This window comes from Polyodon spathula, chromosome 5 (genome assembly GCF_017654505.1).
Source record: "Polyodon spathula isolate WHYD16114869_AA chromosome 5, ASM1765450v1, whole genome shotgun sequence".
NCBI lineage: Eukaryota > Metazoa > Chordata > Actinopteri > Acipenseriformes > Polyodontidae > Polyodon > Polyodon spathula.
In genome coordinates this window covers 19,839,860-19,858,064 of record NC_054538.1, presented here as the reverse complement: position 1 = coordinate 19,858,064, position 18,205 = coordinate 19,839,860, and the positions used below count along the sequence as shown (strand labels likewise).

The 18,205-nt window shown below is 39.6% G+C and overlaps 1 protein-coding gene across 1 annotated transcript; it reads right to left on the bottom strand.

Moving 5' to 3' along the window:
- Positions 1–2,210: 2,210 nt before the first annotated feature.
- Positions 2,211–17,916, bottom strand: dlk2 (delta-like 2 homolog (Drosophila)). The gene is made up of 6 exons (XM_041249998.1): positions 17,779–17,916; positions 14,178–14,285; positions 6,833–6,896; positions 5,185–5,315; positions 4,447–4,588; positions 2,211–4,022 (listed from the first exon to the last, which is right to left on the bottom strand). Exons 2-6 carry the CDS (start codon positions 14,248–14,250, stop codon positions 3,248–3,250), a joined length of 1,185 nt encoding a protein of 394 aa, XP_041105932.1. The 5' UTR covers positions 14,251–14,285; positions 17,779–17,916; the 3' UTR covers positions 2,211–3,247.
- Between the last annotated feature and the right edge of the window lie 289 nt (positions 17,917–18,205).

Below are 18,205 nucleotides of genomic sequence, written 5' to 3'. Positions count from 1 at the left end.
TCTGGGCAGGGTGAATGAATGAATTCAAATTAATCTAAACAGGATATTATGAGATACATGAATCATGATTTATTTTTGAAAATGTTATTTATTAAATTGAAATTGAAATAATTATTATATAACACTCTAATGATGAGGAAAAAGTGTCAGACTCGCCACTCCTTTGAATGTCTGTCCCATGTTTGTACCATGTAATAAGATCTGTGTATAATATGATGGTACAGTTATTAGCTGTAGCATTTGGACAACTCAGGAGAGTGGGAATGCATTGTATCAGCTAGGTTATTTAACAGATCAGTAAATGCAAATACGGTATTGGTTCTGTTCTTTCTTTCTTTCTTTCTTTCTTTCTTTCTTTCTTTCTTTCTTTCTTTCTGTTTGTCTGTCATTTGATTATCTTTCCTGCAGCTGAGACCTTAAGAAGAGAGCTAACAATTTATTGTGTCTCGCAGGGATAAAGGCATCTGCCAAAAATAAATAACAATAATAATTGAAATAAAACTCCTGTTTCATAGCAGTTTCACCAATTCCAGGTTTTACTATGAGCTTGATGAGCCAGTGTATAGGTAACAAGCTCTGATGAGTTTTATTAAACTGTAGTAAAACCGGGAATGGATCAAAGTGCTGTGCAATGGGATTACATGTTTATTACATGTAAATGAATGTGGTGTGTGAAATTATACCGATTACAGATGAAGGCAAGCTTAAAAAACTATTTTTGCGTGAAGGTAGTACAACCATTATTAAAACAATTAGAATTACTGATTATCTTATTTTTGTAATAACAAGCAATAAAAACGTATATATTTCTGCACTGTAGCACACAGAACAATAATTTAAAGCAATGAATCTGAATACAATATTTCCAGTAATACGTTTCAGAGACTACTAAAAGTATTTTTTTGTAAATACTGTATGTTAGCTGTTAACATTTTTTTCTAACACTTAGCCATAGATATGCTCCTTTCTGTGTATTGTACATTTGTAATCGAAATTGAAAAAGGAAAGTGCAATTTCTCATCACTATTGTTGTGTGCCGATACAGTTTCTGTGTTCCAGTTGGGAACTAAATGAAATCTAACCCTTTTTGTTTCACTACTTACTTTCATTCAAAGTACAGAAACCTAAGTCAAGTAGACACAAACCCCAATGTTTGTCTACTTAACTTAGAGGTTGCTTTGATTCCCTGGTGCTGTAAAACACTTTTAAAAATCCAGCTATAAGCAGACAGTGAATAGTGATCTTGAAACTTTATAACTATTCAGAAAGAGGTGCAGCTCACAAGATGACAGATACTAATGGTCTGTTTGGCTGTTTGAAGCCACAGAAAAGACTTGTTGGCGTCCAGCCAGATCATCTCCCTTGTGGTAAAAAGGAGAATGCTACCTTCCGGCAGGATGTAAGCAATCCTGTTCCAGTTATTCCTGGTTTGATATTGCTCTCACGGCTATATTGGGTAGCGGGAAGTGAAATGTTAACACTAAATCAGGTTGCTGTGAGGGCCAGGAGACTGGCATGTGACAGTACAGTGCAGTGGGGCTCCCTGTGCTGCCACCATCAACACGGCTCATCAGTTTATATGCAGTGGGAATATAAAGCCTGAAAGTTGGAAGGTGTTTCCTCAAGACCTCTGGGTACGTACCCCGTTCACGGTTTTTGTCATAGTTTCTCCTTGGAGTTTTTTATTTTAGGTGATAATGGTAGCGCAGAAAGAAATGGGGTGATTATTATCAGATTTGAATTCATGCATGGAATACTCATTTGCAGATAAAAAGTGTTTGATGTTACTGAAACAAAGAGCCTTTCTTGCATGCGATGACATTTTCTTTGACCCCTCGACCGTTTTATTTAAGTCTTGTTCACGGTAACAGAGTATTATTTTTAGAACATATTTCAAATAAAATAAATAACCTTGGGGATGTACAATTTTAATTAAGACAATTCTCTCATTGCTGCTTGGCAAATAACAGCATTTTTAATTAATCAAACTATTACAGGATGTACTGGTGACATTGTAAACAGGTCTCATTGACATGTTTCTAAATTCAAAGTAAAAATCAATCTTTGGGGGACCTTCAAGCCGAGAATTATTTTTGTGTTCCCTTGTCAAACATCCCCCCCCAAAAAAGAAACAAGACACGATTCACAGTTTTTATTGCACACAATACAAGTATCAAAAATAGTTACATTTCAAAATAGATCATGTCCACATTTCACATATAAATTATTGAAATAAATTACATGTACATGTGAAAAAACACAATTGCTGTAATGCAAGATGTGAAAACAATCGAATAATAATTGAGAACTGACAATATTAATTTAGAAAAGTAATCCATCTAAGGATCCGTTTTCTTTTTGTATAAAGCTTAACTACTGTACTGTATATAAATAAACCGCTCACTATAAAAAATACTAATAAAATGTGTCTTTTCGTGGATTTATGCGATTCTCTAGCTTTAAGGCCAGTTCTTTAAACTGGCTCTTCAAACTACAATATCAGAAGATAAACTCTAACAGCCCCACACCTGCTGTAGGGGTATAAGTGCCTCTCGATTAGAGGGTCAAGAATTCATTGTCCATTTCTCTAACTTGGATCTTAAAGGTCCCACTACATCCATTTCCAGACATACCCAGTGTAAACCAATACAAGCTGATACATACAGTATACAGGTTAGTTGTAAAGTACAGCACTTTCAACTGCTGTTGTGGACAAACAAATTATTTAAAAAAAATATTCCCAACCCATTACTAGGGTGTGACATTCTGATGCTTTTAATATTGTTCAACAGGGTCCATTCCAAGTCTCTGTTATGTCAATGTCTACCCCAGAATGTGATCTAGCTTGATATACATCTTCATGAAGACCTAAGAACTGTTCTACTGTATATCATACCTTTGTTATGATGTGGAAAACGGTTTCTTTTTACAGTTCCTAGATCTAATCACTTTGACCCTGTTTAAATAAACTAGCTCCTCTAAAGAAGCACTCTGTTTTACTGCTTCAAGCAATCTGCAAAATTATCTGCTAGTCTCTGCTATGAAGATCTGTTCTTGTATATTGGGGTTTGGGGGGGAGGTGGGGATATTTTTTTTTTCCATTTTCACTGTTTGTATCCAGTTGACCCCACGCAAATCTCCACCATTCCTCCTTGCAGAACTTGGCCATACCAAAGGTCTATTCAATCCTCACAGCTGAAATCCTCAACTTTGCGATAGCGCACGTTGACGTGTTTATTTTTTTTTGTTAAATGATCTCCGTGTTGAGTTTCTTCTTCAAGTCAGGCACGCTGTGGGGTAAAATGCTGATCTTGAATTCCTCATCAGCCTTCACCCTCCTGTCTGTCTGGGAGGCGCAGCGGCACCTTGAGCAGCGCTCTCTCCAGTGACCCCTCAGCACCATAGCCACTGTGAGGCCCACCAGAGCCAGAGTGAGCGCTCCGAAGACCACCAGCACAGTCAACTGGACCTCGGTGAGGAGAGCGCCCTGCTGGGTCACCACTTCCTTCACGGAGATCTTGAGCAAGCGCGTGCTGCTTGGCTGGTTCTTGTGCGACGGGGTCGATATGTTCCACCTGGCGCCATCAAGAGTGTGCTCAGGCCGGGGCAGGGTGATCCTTGGGTAGCTGCTGGTCCAGCTCCTTGGGGTCCAGTTCTGTGATCTCATTTCCTGCTTGGGTTTCTCCATGAGGTCGGAGCACGTTCTCCCCGTGTACCCTGGAGGGCAAACGCAGTCGAATCGGTTGACACGGTCGAAGCAGCGGCCACCGTTGAGGCAGGGCTCGCTGGCGCAGTCGTTTATGTTGACAGTGCAAAAGCGCCCCTCGAAGCCAGCCTGGCACTCACAGGAGAAGCGGTTGATGCCGTCATGACAGGTGGCGCCATTGGCACAAGGGCGCATCAAGCAGTCGTCCACGTTGACCTCACAGCGAGGGCCCACATACCCTGCTAGGCAACGGCAAGACAGCTCAGCGGCGTAACCCTTGTCATCTGTGCACAAGCCTCCGTTCTTACAGGGGGACCTAGAGACCATAACAAACACCCATTGAGAAGATCAATAACTAACAGTGGTCAGCAGCACCTCATTGTGTAGCTCTCAAGTTTCTGAGGTTATCATTGCAGCATTTTCACCTCCATGGCTTCAGGGGCAAAGAGAACAAAATTGTATTTAAATCTGATATTGCTTGAAAAGAAACCTGATTGATAAGTTGATTGCTGAAGTGTGACTGGGGTACTTCTTATTTATTTTTTTCTAACTCCCTGTAATTTGCACTGGCTTGTTTAACAAGAACATTTAATTCCTAAGGCCAGCAACAAGAAGATGTCATGTCCCCTCTTCTCTGCTTAACTAGGAGAATCACTGAAAATCCATGATTACACCTCTGAATGCACTAGATAAAACATTTCTCCACTTGACTGAGTTTAAAGTTAGGCATGCTCTCTCACCTGGCCTCCTGACAGGGCCCTGACTTCAGCTCACAGTCCTTGCCATGAAAACCACTGGGACAGACGCAGGAATATTCCCCATCAGTAGCAATGCAGGTGGCACCGTTCTGACAGGGGCGCTGATTGGCACACACGTTAATGTCTGGTGGAGAAGTAAAACCACTGAATAATACAGTTCAGGTGGACTCTTTTACAACTATGCTGATCTTTCAGGTCAGGAAAGCCCAAAGAACACAACTGCTTGATTTGTCAGTCAGAAAATTATAATTGGGTGTTATTGAAGAGAACAGTAAATTATGGAGCAGGCGAAAAAAGAACCATTTTGACTTACAACTAGAATCAAGTATTCCTGTATCTGCTGCCATTACTTTAAACAGATAACACTGTCATAGCATCTACACTGTGCCCCGAGTAATGTGGCAGGCAGAGACGGGTCGCCAGCTGTACTTTGAAATACTTGAAGAATCTAGTGTAATTTTAGACCAAACGTTTCAACGACAAGTCTACTACAAATACTACAAATAAACTGCTTTACTAACCCTAGCCTTGAATGTTTTATAGTAATGGATGAACAACTTTGAGAAATTTTAGATGGCTGTCATGACCAATTTCTTCCTTGTGAGGTCTCTCTGCTATTACAAAATGCACTGCGAAGCTATTATATATTTTTGTTGGTACTTTTTAACACCATAAGCTGAGCTGGTGCTTTGAATGCAGTGGGGGGCGCTCCTGACTTACCTCTATCGCAGAAGCGCCCTGTCCAGCCACTTTCACAGCTGCATTGCCAGGGCTGCTGACATGTCCCATGGACACAGCCTGGCATGCGGGCACAGTCATCACAGAGCTCCCCCTCCCAGCCTGGGTCACACCTGCAATGAATGGCAGTAACAACCACTGAAAAAATGGATCCAGTCTTACAGATTACTGAAGCTGAAAAATAATCTTGTATATATCACTGTGAAGTTAGTATAGGTAATGTATTAATTATTATTGATTATATCTACCACTGGTTTCTACAGACACTGATTAGCATTAATATGAGGCTTACCTTACCGAAAGGGAATATTAGAAAGTCTAATAGAAAACCAAGATACCGCACACCAATCATTCTGAATTGGTTTCTTTGGGGCTACATTTGAGCTTGGCACAACTTTACTCATGCATTGACACAGAACTGACACCAGGGGGAGCCCACACAGTAACAGTGCATCCTATTCTGTGATTCGGGTTGGCAAGGGAAGAAAAGCAGTATTTCACTTCAGATATCATTGAGGCACAGCACAGGGGGTAAAAACTGTATTTTTTAAATTTGTTTTTATATTTAGGCTATGAATGTCTAAATGTCTTAGCCATTACTACAGTGTACCACAGTACACTATTAAATGCATAGTATATGCAGAATTAAAGCCTGGTAAACATCAATGAATAACGTTAATAAGTGCTGCTGGGGTTTAAAGGGCATGCTGAGGCTGGCGGATCAGTTCACATGATTACGAAACGTGCTCCACATTAAAGAAAACCTACAGACTAGGCAGAAGTTAACATGATTAAAGTTAATACGGCAATTTAGAGGCTGCAGGGTTGCGCTTGGATTGGGGAGAGCCAACAGGTATAATTGCCGAATAACAGCCTGGGGTTATCTAAATACCTCTCTTTCAGCTCTAAAAGGCGGGTCCATGTGTAGGGGATTTAGAAGCTCAGCTTGCTGCTCGTTTTAGGTATCTTGTCTAGGTGTGGATGTTATGGTGGTTATTAGCAGGAAGGTACACAGCTGCTTGCAATTAGGTGGAAGGTGGTGTGTGTGTGTGTGTGTGTGGACAGTGGAAAAGAGTACAATGTAGGTGTAATTTTGTTAGGATTAACATTGGGATTAATGATGACACCTCGGTCCCTTTAGCAGCCTTAAAGTATATAATACTAATAAAACAATTCCAGTATATTTTACCTACTATGAATAGCCCTAATTTGTTAAAGCTTACATGTTCCTATACGAAGCGTGCACACATTATGGTAATGGTGAATTCCTTATTTTTTTATGGTAATTTATATGACGCTGTTAGGGAAGAAAATACATTGAACACAGATACTTCAATTCTACACTTCCAGTCAACTGCATGAAGGAATGCAGTTGACATTGAAGACATGCCAAATGCAGGAAAAGCACTACTGCAATCAGCTGTGTCTTAACATTGGGATAAGACACAGCTGGGTTTTATGAGAGCATTTTACAGCACGGGGGTAACCCCCTGGATTGCATCAACCCCCTCATTTTAGGGTAAACCCCAAGGATAGGTGGTTGATGCAATGCAGTGTAATGCCCCAGTGCTAGCCTGTTGGGTTATTGGTGGATCAGGTCATCTGCTTGGTTTCCTAACTAAACTCTTACCTGCAAATGTCATTCTCATCGCAACGCCCATGTCCCAGGTTGCAGCCTGGTTTGCAGTCTGCTCCTGAAACACAAGAAAAGCACTGGCTCTTAGTATTCCACTTGAACCACTTGACCGAACAACCAGAACTAACCAGAGGTGTACAATCACTTATTAGAAGAGGCTGGAATGACTAGTGTGCTCACTGTTAGGATGTGTGTATTTGACTGTTGTGTCTGCAAGGACCCTTGCCATTGCTTAACAAAGTGTGCAACAGTTTATCCCGGTTCTGGTTTCCCATGTTCTGTGAGAGTTCTTCTCTTAGGTACTTCACATTTTCAGTAGTTTGCCAATAGGGACGGACCTTAATGAGAACACCGGAAGAGTTCAACCGTGAAACATGACTTATCACACTGCAGCAGGAACAGGGTCGGCGCTGGGTTAGTCAGCGCCCTAGGCAGCCGTTGTGATGGCGGAGCCCCTCCTCCTATAACTTTTAATGTCACTCTCATACAGTCATATAAACATTTCAATACCAGCATGACTCTTAAAAACCAAACCACTGAACCAGAAAATATCAGCGATTGAGTTACACTGGTGTAGGACGCCCAAAATCCTCACCAGTATAAAACAATCTGCTGCGTTCAAAACACTCTGCTGCGCTTTGAATTAACATTCAAAACACTCCCTTTCAACAAGACCAAAACACTACAGCTACATACGCTGAAAAAACTCGCCGCGAACACAATCATATCAATACACAGTTTAATACTATTTAATATTTAATACTATTATCATTTCTAATATCTGCTTAAATAAATAAAATCAGCTACATTTAATATATTTAGCCTATTAGTTTTATTTCTTCAATGTGTTTTGTTGTTAGTAGTTTTTATATATTTTCTTCTAAACGTGTGTGTAATAATACTGCTAATCTAAATGGGTCGATTGCAGCGTACTGAAGTTAGTCCACTTGATGCAGACTAATAAGTCACTGGTACAATCGACTAAAAGTGTTAGAGCAAATATTATTTAACTAATCTATGCATAGAAGAATGCAATTCTGCCTCAGGTTTATTGTTGATATTATACAACATCACAATCCAATCACGTGCAGAGAGTTTCAACGCGATGGGTAGACCTGTTGGAAAAGGAGAGCCCAACTTTCAAGAAATATTTATCTATCAAATGGGAAATACCCAGATACACTTTTAAGGGGAACAGTAGAGTAAAGGCTAATTTTTGGACACCCCAGTGTTTTTGCATTACAGATGGCCAACTAATGTACAAATACAAAGTACAAAGAAAAAATGAAAAAGGTGAGCCTGAGCCACAAAATAGACACGTTCTATCAGTACGTAAAGGAGTTACACTTTACTATATTAATAACAAGTGCTATTTGTTCTAATATTAAACATATTTATTTTTTCATTAAAGATTTTCATTAAACATGTTGTTTACCATAAAACTTTGTAATCGTTCAAGAATGATTGTTGTTTTTGAGGCAAAATAATTTAAACCAGTACGCTTAAAAGAAGGTAATCCGTTAGTCATAAATTCCAATTTACTGTGTTTGTGTGTGTGTGTGTGTGTGTATTTGTTTGCGTTTGTGCGTGCGTGCGTGTGTGCATGCATGAGTTCGTGCGTTCGTGCCTGTGTGTGTTTCTGGATGTAGTTAGTACTGTATTTTTTGTTTAATGTGTATATTGTAGCGTGCACGGGGGAAGGCAGCAGCAGGGCTGGTAGGTGACGTAATCACATACAAAGACATAAGCCCGATATACACTCCTTGTAAAGAAGCTAGCTCTTTTGTACAGCGGTATCGGCGCTATGCTTCAATGAGAGAGGTCCCAGGTTCATGCCTGCCCTCTTCCTGTGTGTGGATTGCTTCGCCCTGTGTGAGGAGCCTGCCTGTGGGAACCGGGATCGCTACAATATAGTTAATTTTGCTAATTTGTATTTTTTGTTTTAACATAAGAACATAAGAAAGTTTACAAACGAGAGGAGGCCATTCGGCCCATCTTGCTTGTTTGGTTGTTAGTGGCTTATTGATCCCAAAGTCTCATCAAGCAGCTTTGAAGGGTCCTAGGGTGTCAGCTTCAACAACATTAATGGGGAGTTGGTTCCAGACCCTCACAATTCTCTGTTCTGTCATATATGTAAAGGTTGGCCCTAATCCTGCAATTGCAGGCCCTGGGCCACATCGAAACAGTGGGGTAAATCTAGGCCGGCCCTGGGCTGCCTTTTCTTTTTTGAAGCATTCACATATGAGAAAAGGTGGCCCTGAGGCGGCCCTGGGCCGCCTTATATCGAAAGTGGGAATGGGGTCATAATCCCTCTCGCAGTCAACAGTCAAAAAACTATTGCCTCTTTTGTGACAGGTTTGATAAAATCAGATGTTAATTACAGCTTTCACCTTGAGCATTGCCCACTGTCTATCACTCTTGCAACTCTCAAGGCAACAGTATTTCATGATAAGCCTGAACAAACAATATTTGTATACAGTTACAATCTCAGTTCAAGATGTCTTTGAGGGTCAATTTGTGATCCCCCCCCCCCCCCCCCCCACACACACACACACACACACACACACACACACACACACACACACACACACACACACACCTACACAGACTTCTCCAACTTTAGAGAAACATTAACGTTACCACTGCAAGAAAAGCAAAAAGGCATATCAGCAATGTATTGTAAAAACCTAGAAAGTAAAATAACATGCAAGTCAAATAGTCAATTATTGGCTGTCAACTCTGGACTGCTAAGCAAATATTTCAAAGACGTCCACAAAAACTATAGACTCAAGGAACTCTCTTCTCAATACAAAACAACATTTGGATTTCTTTTGTAAAGGAGCACATTCATTTATTGAAGTGCAGCTTATCGACATTCCTTGTTTTTGATCGGCGCTTTTGGAAATGCTTTTTTGTACCTGTTACAAATGTCAATCCATATTGTAGGCTACTTCTAGGTCTGACTCAGTACTTTAATCATGTTCACCTTTTTATTTAGCAACATAAGACAAATACTGTAGGAGACAGCAGAATGGCACTAGAAACCGGCTTTGTGATGCCTTAAGCCTTTAGTCTTTGTGGATAATTTAAGTGTCATCTTTCACGTGCCTTCAGGCAACTGCAAAATCATTGATATTGGTGGTATGGTTTACAACTACACTGAAGGCTGATTTTATATGCTTTCCCTGGTGACACCCTGCTCTATTGCAAATTGCTGTGATATAGCATTACTATTTCCTATTTGTTTTTATTACTAGCTATTAAAAAACAATTGCACTGTCCTTTCGTGGGGGGACTGGCTTTGTTCTTGGTACGAGGTCGGCTTTCAACGATGGCAATATGTACTGTGAGGCAGCTGTCATCTCAGAACATAGCTTACATTTGTTTATTTGCCGTTGGAATGCAGAGCACTCAGGCCTTTAAACGAACAGTAGTGTTAAGTGTCTCTGTGGAGATGTACTCGATGCTGCTTGTAAGTGTGAAGTGTCCTAACAACTTGAATTCATGTTTTGTTTAGAGAAGAGTCTTGCTCGTCTCTTGAAGATATATAGCAGGTCAAAGTATATGTGGGATATTCCGGCCTTGAAAACCAAACCAAACTTGGCTGCCACATTCCAACGGAATCCTCTCTTCTCGCTTAGATACAGGCTACAGAGGTTATTGCTGGAAGGTTTGCCCGTGGATAGTTAATAAGTGATTTGTGTCATTGAAATTGACAACCAGGCTTTTCTCAGGCACTTCAAGTCACCGCTGCTTCCTTATTGAAGGTAAAAAAAGTAAAAAAAAAAAAAAAAAAAAAAAAAATATTAGTTTTAGCTTGACAACCCTGTTGCTACAGTAAATGGCGGACTAGCCTTTTACCTGTGTGTTTAAAGGCAACTCAGGTATCAAGTCTAATCCTTTTGGTTGGTTAAACTTGGCCGTCAGAGGATAGCAACCCATCATACAATTCAACACATGCAGTATGGCAGCATTGCAGGATTGGATACGTGGCGACACCCCCTAAGAGGGTGATCCTTCCAGGGCATGTACAGTACAGTGTGGGGAAGCTCTGTATTCCACGGACTGTCTGTTCTGTACCTTCTCAGAACATATTCCACCTTTTGTACGACACTGAACTGCAGGCTGTAATAGAGGAGCGGAAAATTGAAACAGAATGTGGGCTGTTCTGTCCAGGTTCAGATATATAAACAAAATAAAAACTATACGCAAAGATCATATCTTCTAGGCCATGTGTCCTGCAACTCAGCTACCCTGTGCTTATGCCAGTAACTTCTGTCATCACTTTACCATCTTCAAGGAATTCAGACGCAAACACAGATTCTGTTTTTTTTTCTATTTTGCACAGATAAAAAAAAAAAAAAAAAAAAAAACTTGCACATCAAAGGTCTTTTCTTGCTCCCCGTTGCTCCATACTCCAGATATAATCTACAGGGATTCAGGCTTTTAGTCTCAGTGTTCCTGGAGATGGAATTCTTTACCTAGATGGCATTTACTGTATGTGCGTGATTCAGCCTCCCATCCCATTTAACTCAAAGCTACTTTCTGTTTTTCTTTGGCATGGCTTATCACCCAAATTATACAATTATTAAAAATGTAGTTTATAACAATATCGGTTTTTAAAAACAAAACAAACAAAAAGAGAAGCTTTATTTGACATTTTTAAAGTAATTATAAGGTTTGTTTTAATGTGTTTTTAAACTGTGTTGCTTTTATTAGTGTTGTTTATATTAATACTGGTATATAATAGCCAGCAAATCAAAGACGTAATACAAGAAAAGGGTTGCAACACTTTTAAAAGGCTCTTGCTAACTGTATATTAAATTTGTGTATTCTATATTGTATCTAGTGTAAATTTAACAGGCAAAATCCGATTAATCTAGTGGGAGGAATCAACAAGTGCAAAACTGTTCATATAGTAAATCTGTCAAAAGACCTCAACCAGCTTGTCACAGTAACAAGAGAGAAGTTAGTGGTCAGTTATCTTTAGTCAGACCTCCTCAGTATTAACAGCCTCCTTACAATCCATCTCTCCAATCAGACAAGCTGGAAAATTCTGGCCCTCGCATTCCTATAAATGAGACCGACAAAGAGGCTGCTCGGCTCCTGAGTCCCTGTGATTCCTTCAGTTAAATATAGCTGCGAGGAGGGCTAGGCTACGTATAGATTACACTAGGATTAGAATGATTTCTTTAGCACTAATCATAAAGTTTAACAGCTTTCTGCTTTTTAAATGAGGAAATGGGGCTCTGTCATGGCAACTGTTACCCTGGCACAAAAAACAAAGTCCGACTTAGAGGGTTCACTAAGTCTGACTTAAAGAGTCTGGCATCCTGATTTCCGATTCCGCTCTGCTCTAAGGACCCCCGTCTCTTGCCCCTTGCCCCTCAGTCATGTGGAATGTTTTCATTTTAAAACCAGGAGGATCTAATTTTATATCCTGCACCCTCTGGATGTGAAACCCAATCTCTGCGGGCCGGCTGCTACCCTTGCCAGGCGAGCTGGTGCCGTTCACAAATGCAGATTTGATTTCCAAGAGCTGATCCCTGGCAGCCATGCGGCGACTGCCTCAGCACGCGCTGGGAAGTGAGGGGTGGAGGGGACTGAGCAGAGGAGTGTGTGGAGGGAGAGATGAAGGGGTGTTGGATCTTATGTAGTGGGGTGGGTGGTGGTAATTAGATCTGTATGAAATCAAGTATCATTCAATTTCAAAATCCACTCAGCTGCTTAGGTACTTAAAAAAATGTTTATCTAGGACAGCCCAGCTGATATACATGTATATCATCCTGTTTCCATTAGCAAGGATCTTGCATGTATCCAATTTTACTGGTAGGGCAGGTTAGTGTGATCAGGGGCTCACCCAGGTTGCTCTGCTAGATGGGATTCTAACATGCACATGTGTGTCTGCAGCTACTGTACAATATATCACTGTGGATCTTACAAGCTAAACATGGGCACACTCAGAGTTACAGCATTTCTTTTTGAAAATGAAGGAGGCACATGTACAGTACACGTAGTGCCTGGACACATTATTAGGATATGTACCTAATATTAGCGATTGCACCCACCCAGTGCTGCTTGGTAGAGAAGGAACCTAGGAAAACAACTGCTTATGTGATTGACAATGGAGAAGAAAAAAAACTTACAAGATTGCTTCAACATTTGTCATCACTTCTGACATTTATATGTAAATCAGTAGAGATTTTAGAAACTTGTCAACAAGATAAAAATGTTGGCAAAATGTCAATATCAACATCATGCAACATTACATTATCTAGTTGATATAATCTTTCAGTCTCTGTATTGTATTTGATTTATTCATAGTAATATATATTTTTTTGCTCAGTTGCTAAATAAAAAGCCCATCTAAACCCATCCTTGTTGCTGTAAACTAAGAGAAGAGGAATTAAGACTGTGAATCTCCGCTATGCTCAATGGTGCAGATTGTTTCTTTAAAACATGCAAACATACAGTGTCCTGTATGGCAGGGCTAGCCATCGAATAGCTTTTGAGCCGTAACGTCATAGAGCTCACTGAGCTTCACAATAAGGTTGTTTTGATTCAGAAGTTGTGCATCCCCCTATCAAGTCTACTTGTATTTTTCCATTATATATATAATACATATACTATATCTAGATATATATATATGTGTGTGTGTGTGTGTGTGGTGTGTGTGTGTGTGTGTGTGTGTGTGTGCATGCTCACACACATCTTTGCACACGCCTATATACATATTTTTTATGTGACTCTTTAAGAACTCCCTGTTCAACAATATATCTCTTTTAACCAAAACAGTTGGACACCTCTACTGTATGGTACAGCATATATAGAACATTCTTTAAAATCTGATGTGAGCATGACATTATTTGACCAGAACATAAGATACACTGAGGGGCCTTATACATACTAGCAGCTGACAAAACAACAAATATTCTCCATAAACAGCTGTGGGCGCTACACTTTAACAATGCAGTAAATCCAGAGAACCATTACTTCAAACTATACACTGAAATATTATTCAATCATATATCTGTACACTGCTGCAAAAACTAAAGTGTAGTTTAGCATTGTAAAGTAAATATGCTAACAAGGGGATTAAAGTTTAAGTCTGCTACCCCTTAAACACCAACCAGATGTTAAAGTTTTAGGCACAATGCTATTGACAAGACCGGACAACAAACATTGCATGATTCGCACTAATCTTGGTCTACCTAATGTCAGCTTATGTGAGGCCGCCCCAGACTATTGGCAATCGGAGTATGTGAAACCAGCCATACATTTTGTGAAGGGTTTACGGTCCTTTATCTGTTGGCAGGCATGTAGTGAATAATAACATTACCTCGGACAGAGCGAAACAGAATCATTGATAACCAACTGGAGAGTAGCAGGAGCAGGTTGAGTCTGGAGAACATGATCACATTAACAGAGGCAGCACTTCAGGAAACAGCTGAAACAAAGCAGAAACACATCCAGTCAGATAAAACACACTGTGTGCAGAGCTGAAACAAAGTAGAAACACATCCAGTTAGATAAAACGCACTGTGTGTGTGCAGAGCTGAAACAGAGCAGAAACACATCCAGTCAGATAAAACGCACTGTGTGCAGAGCTGAAACAAAGCAGAAACACATCCAGTCAGATAAAACACACTTGTTTGCAGAGCTGAAACAAAGCAGAAACACATCCAGTCAGATAAAACGCACTGTGTGCAGAGCTGAAACAAAGCAGAAACACATCCAGTCAGATAAAACGCACTTGTTTGCAGAGCTGAAACAAAGCAGATACACATCCAGTCGGATAAAACGTAGTATGTGCAGAGCTGAAACAAAGCAGAAACACATCCAGTCAGATAAAACGCACTGTGTGCAGAGCTGAAACAAAGCAGAAACACATCCAGTCAGATAAAACGCACTGTGTGCAGAGCTGAAACAAAGCAGAAACACATCCAGTCAGATAAAACACATTGTGTGCAGAGCTGAAACAAAGCAGAAACACATCCAGTCAGATAAAACACACTGTGTGCAGAGCTGAAACAAAGCAGATACACATCCAGTCAGATAAAACGCACTTGTTTGCAGAGCTGAAACAAAGCAGAAACACATCCAGTCAGATAAAACGTAGTGTGTGCAGAGCTGAAACAAAGCAGAAACACATCCAGTCAGATAAAACACACCGTGTGCAGAGCTGAAACAAAGCGGAACACATCCAGTCAGATAAAACGCAATGTGTGCAGAGCTGAAACAAAGCAGAAAAACATATGGTTAGATAAAACGCACTGTATGCAGAGCTGGAGTTCAACACTCATCACTGGGTCTCCGGTTTGGGGATGTAAAAGAGCACCTACAGCAATGACAGGTAGATTTCTTCACTATCCATCCACAAGCACCTGAGCTAAGCTGGGAAGTCCAAGATATTGCTGTGTCTGTGTCCTCTAACACCAAATGTGTGATTGCAAATCTGGAAAGAGGGACGAAACCATTTTCTTTCAGTATTTCTGAAAGATTCCTGCTTACTGCAATCGGAGCCAAATCAGCAATATGCCAGCCATGGCGAGTAGCAAAGGAAAGCCAGTGCCTTGTTAGGAGGTTAAACATTAAGAGGAAGTAAATGCACAAAACAATTCCCTCTGCTGGCATTGTGAAGACTAGAAGTCTAAAGTCAGCCTCCTGTACAAGTAGCACAGAGCAACTGAAAGCTTATGGTCCAATGTGTCAGATGAATAATTTTGTACAGTGTTGTACAATGCATGCTTGAGGTCCAGAAGTTAATCTGTTAGAGCCCATCCTCGTGCTGCAGTGAATTAAGTCGCCTCTTGTATATAAATTACGAAACCCCTTGCTTCTACATTCTAATTTGCTTTTCAAGATTTGATACCTATGTTCGAAATTCCATGGGGCACTGACAGCAGCACAGTCAGAGCTAGCTCGACACAGAAATGAATTGCTTGATGATAAGTGAAATACATTATACAAGATGTTCTAAAGTCATAAGGGAATGCAATAAATATAATCTAATCTACCACCCCTCTTCCCATCCTTATTAGACAAGCTTTTATAAAGCACAGAAAAAAGTGTACAATTACTTTAAAAAAAAAAAATAAACAAATGAGACAGAAGTAAATCAAACAATCCCTGTACTGTCCAAATATACTCCACACGGGCCATTAAGGAAATGCCAGACCATAAAAGGAGTGAATGTTATCTCTGCACACTTTCCGTTTCTGGTTTCAGCTATTTAATCAGGAGCAGGAAACCCCATCACAGGTCAGCTTACAGGCTGCTCAGGGCCTTAATAATGCAGGAAGAGGACCCTACACCTCTAAGAGAGTCAGCAAACATAGACCTAATGCTGCAGGTTAGCATGGGATACTCTCCCTCATGAATAGACTCAACCATTTCAGCAAACACAATATAAATAAAACAATTGTAACCCTATCACCTAACAGGGTGGTGAAGCAATGTTAATAATTAAAGAAAGGCATTCATTTTTTATACCAACATTTACAGCTAGTCTTTATTGAAGTAAACACGCTTTTCCACAAGCACTGGCAGTATTTTCTTTCTTTGTTGTTTGCCAAAATAATTACCAATAAATACTGTAAATAAATAAAAACAAAAGTAACCATTCTGTTGTGTCTCAACACCCGTAGCAACTGGTTAACTTGGGACCACACTCTGAAACCAATTGAGGTTGTTTTATACACTTGAAATGAACACAATTTAATCAATACAAATGAACTGCATTTTGATGGTGGGTCTTGTTTATATTCTATACTGTGTGTACAAGAGGGCCCCCACCACCATACTTATTTGACATATAACACAACAAATGTGTAAACTGTGAGGCATTTTTCTCTAAGCTTTTCCTGTACAAGTTTTAAAGACAGTAAACAAAGACCTGAAGTGTCGGGAAGGTTTAATCTCTATATGTTGTGCATGAATGTCTCATTTAGCACTCTAACCCCGGTTAGAGGCAATGTCAGTCATGAGACAGCTTAATTGAGCACACAGGGCTTATAATGAAAGTGTAGTCAGAATACACTTTGAACATGTAACCTGAGAGTTGTTTAATTCCATATTAAAAATGTTTCTTGAATGGCATTAAAAAGCCTGGGGTGAGATTGTCCTGTTGCCTGCAAGCTATGTTATTATCATGTTTGTTTTTTTGTTCAGTTCAAAGAGAGTTCAATACGTTTTATACACTAGGTGCTTTTTTTTGGTTTCAAAATCCATTAGCATTAAAAAATGGCACACAAAGCACTGTATTTTATTTTATAGTCATACATGGAAAACTCTTTGTGCCTTCATTCTGAAAAAGCCTACATTCAGAATTTAAATAGGTCTGCTGTGCTGTTTATTATCATTAATCCTGGTAATATACAGCACTTGAACCATTACTTAAACAGTATGTTTTAAAATAGACATGTTCTGGTAAACAGAATAAAAGGAAACACTAGCTGGACAACACATATTTAATAAATAATGTATTTCAAAATTTGTATCACAATAATACAATAATACACTTTGATTATATATATATATATATATATATATATATATATATATATATATATATATATATATATATATATATATATATATATATATATATGGAAGTCACCAAGTCCTGTTGAAATCTCTACACATACCTGTAGAGCTGAATTTAAATATGTAAAAACAAGAAATGGAAGCTAAAAACTGTAATACATTGTTTAAAATAAAACAATTGTAAATAAAAATACAATTAGTAAAGCTTATAATTTGAAAAACAATTATGCTAAAATAGAGAAAACCACCAAAAAATAATGAAAAAACGCATACTGTACTGAGGACAGTGTAACCCTAAAGCTAAAGCCTGAACATTAGGTATACAATAATACCTGTCTGGTTTTACATTGCTGTCACACACACACACACACACACACACCCACACACACACCCACCTGCAATTTCTAGGATCCCAGGAAGGCTGGCAAAAAAACACAAAACAGAAGAAAGCAAATCGTAATATAATTGCGACAATATCAGGAACAATAGACAGAAGCTGGATGTAGGCTTTCCTTCCCCTGGATTTTGTTTATATAAAGCCTACTCAGGCTAATGTGACAGAATACAGGGAGATAGTGATCCTCCTCCCACTCCACCAGGACTCCAACCAGCAAGGAGCTACTCTTAAAGAGACAGTAACCTTTTAATTGCTGCATATTGCAAAAGTATAGTGGTACTCAGTCAGTCACCTTCCATTCAGTAAACCCCCCCTAAACCCCCATTCTGATTTAAATGGATCTTGGGCCTTTCATTTAGAAATCCTACACTGTAGTTGTATGTGGTGCTTGGACCTAGAATGCGTGCAAACAAAAGCAGGAGCAT

Excerpts from the sequence above, each read along its gene's own strand:
- dlk2 (XM_041249998.1), bottom strand. The coding sequence starts at position 14,250 with ATGTTCTCCAGACTCAACCTGCTCCTGCTACTCTCCAGTTGGTTATCA. Across the intron at positions 5,316-6,832 it reads GATGAGAATGACATTTGCAG|GTGTGACCCAGGCTGGGAGG; the intron begins GTAAGAGTTTAG and ends CATTCATTGCAG. Across the intron at positions 4,589-5,184 it reads AGGGCGCTTCTGCGATAGAG|ACATTAACGTGTGTGCCAAT; the intron begins GTAAGTCAGGAG and ends CTTCTCCACCAG.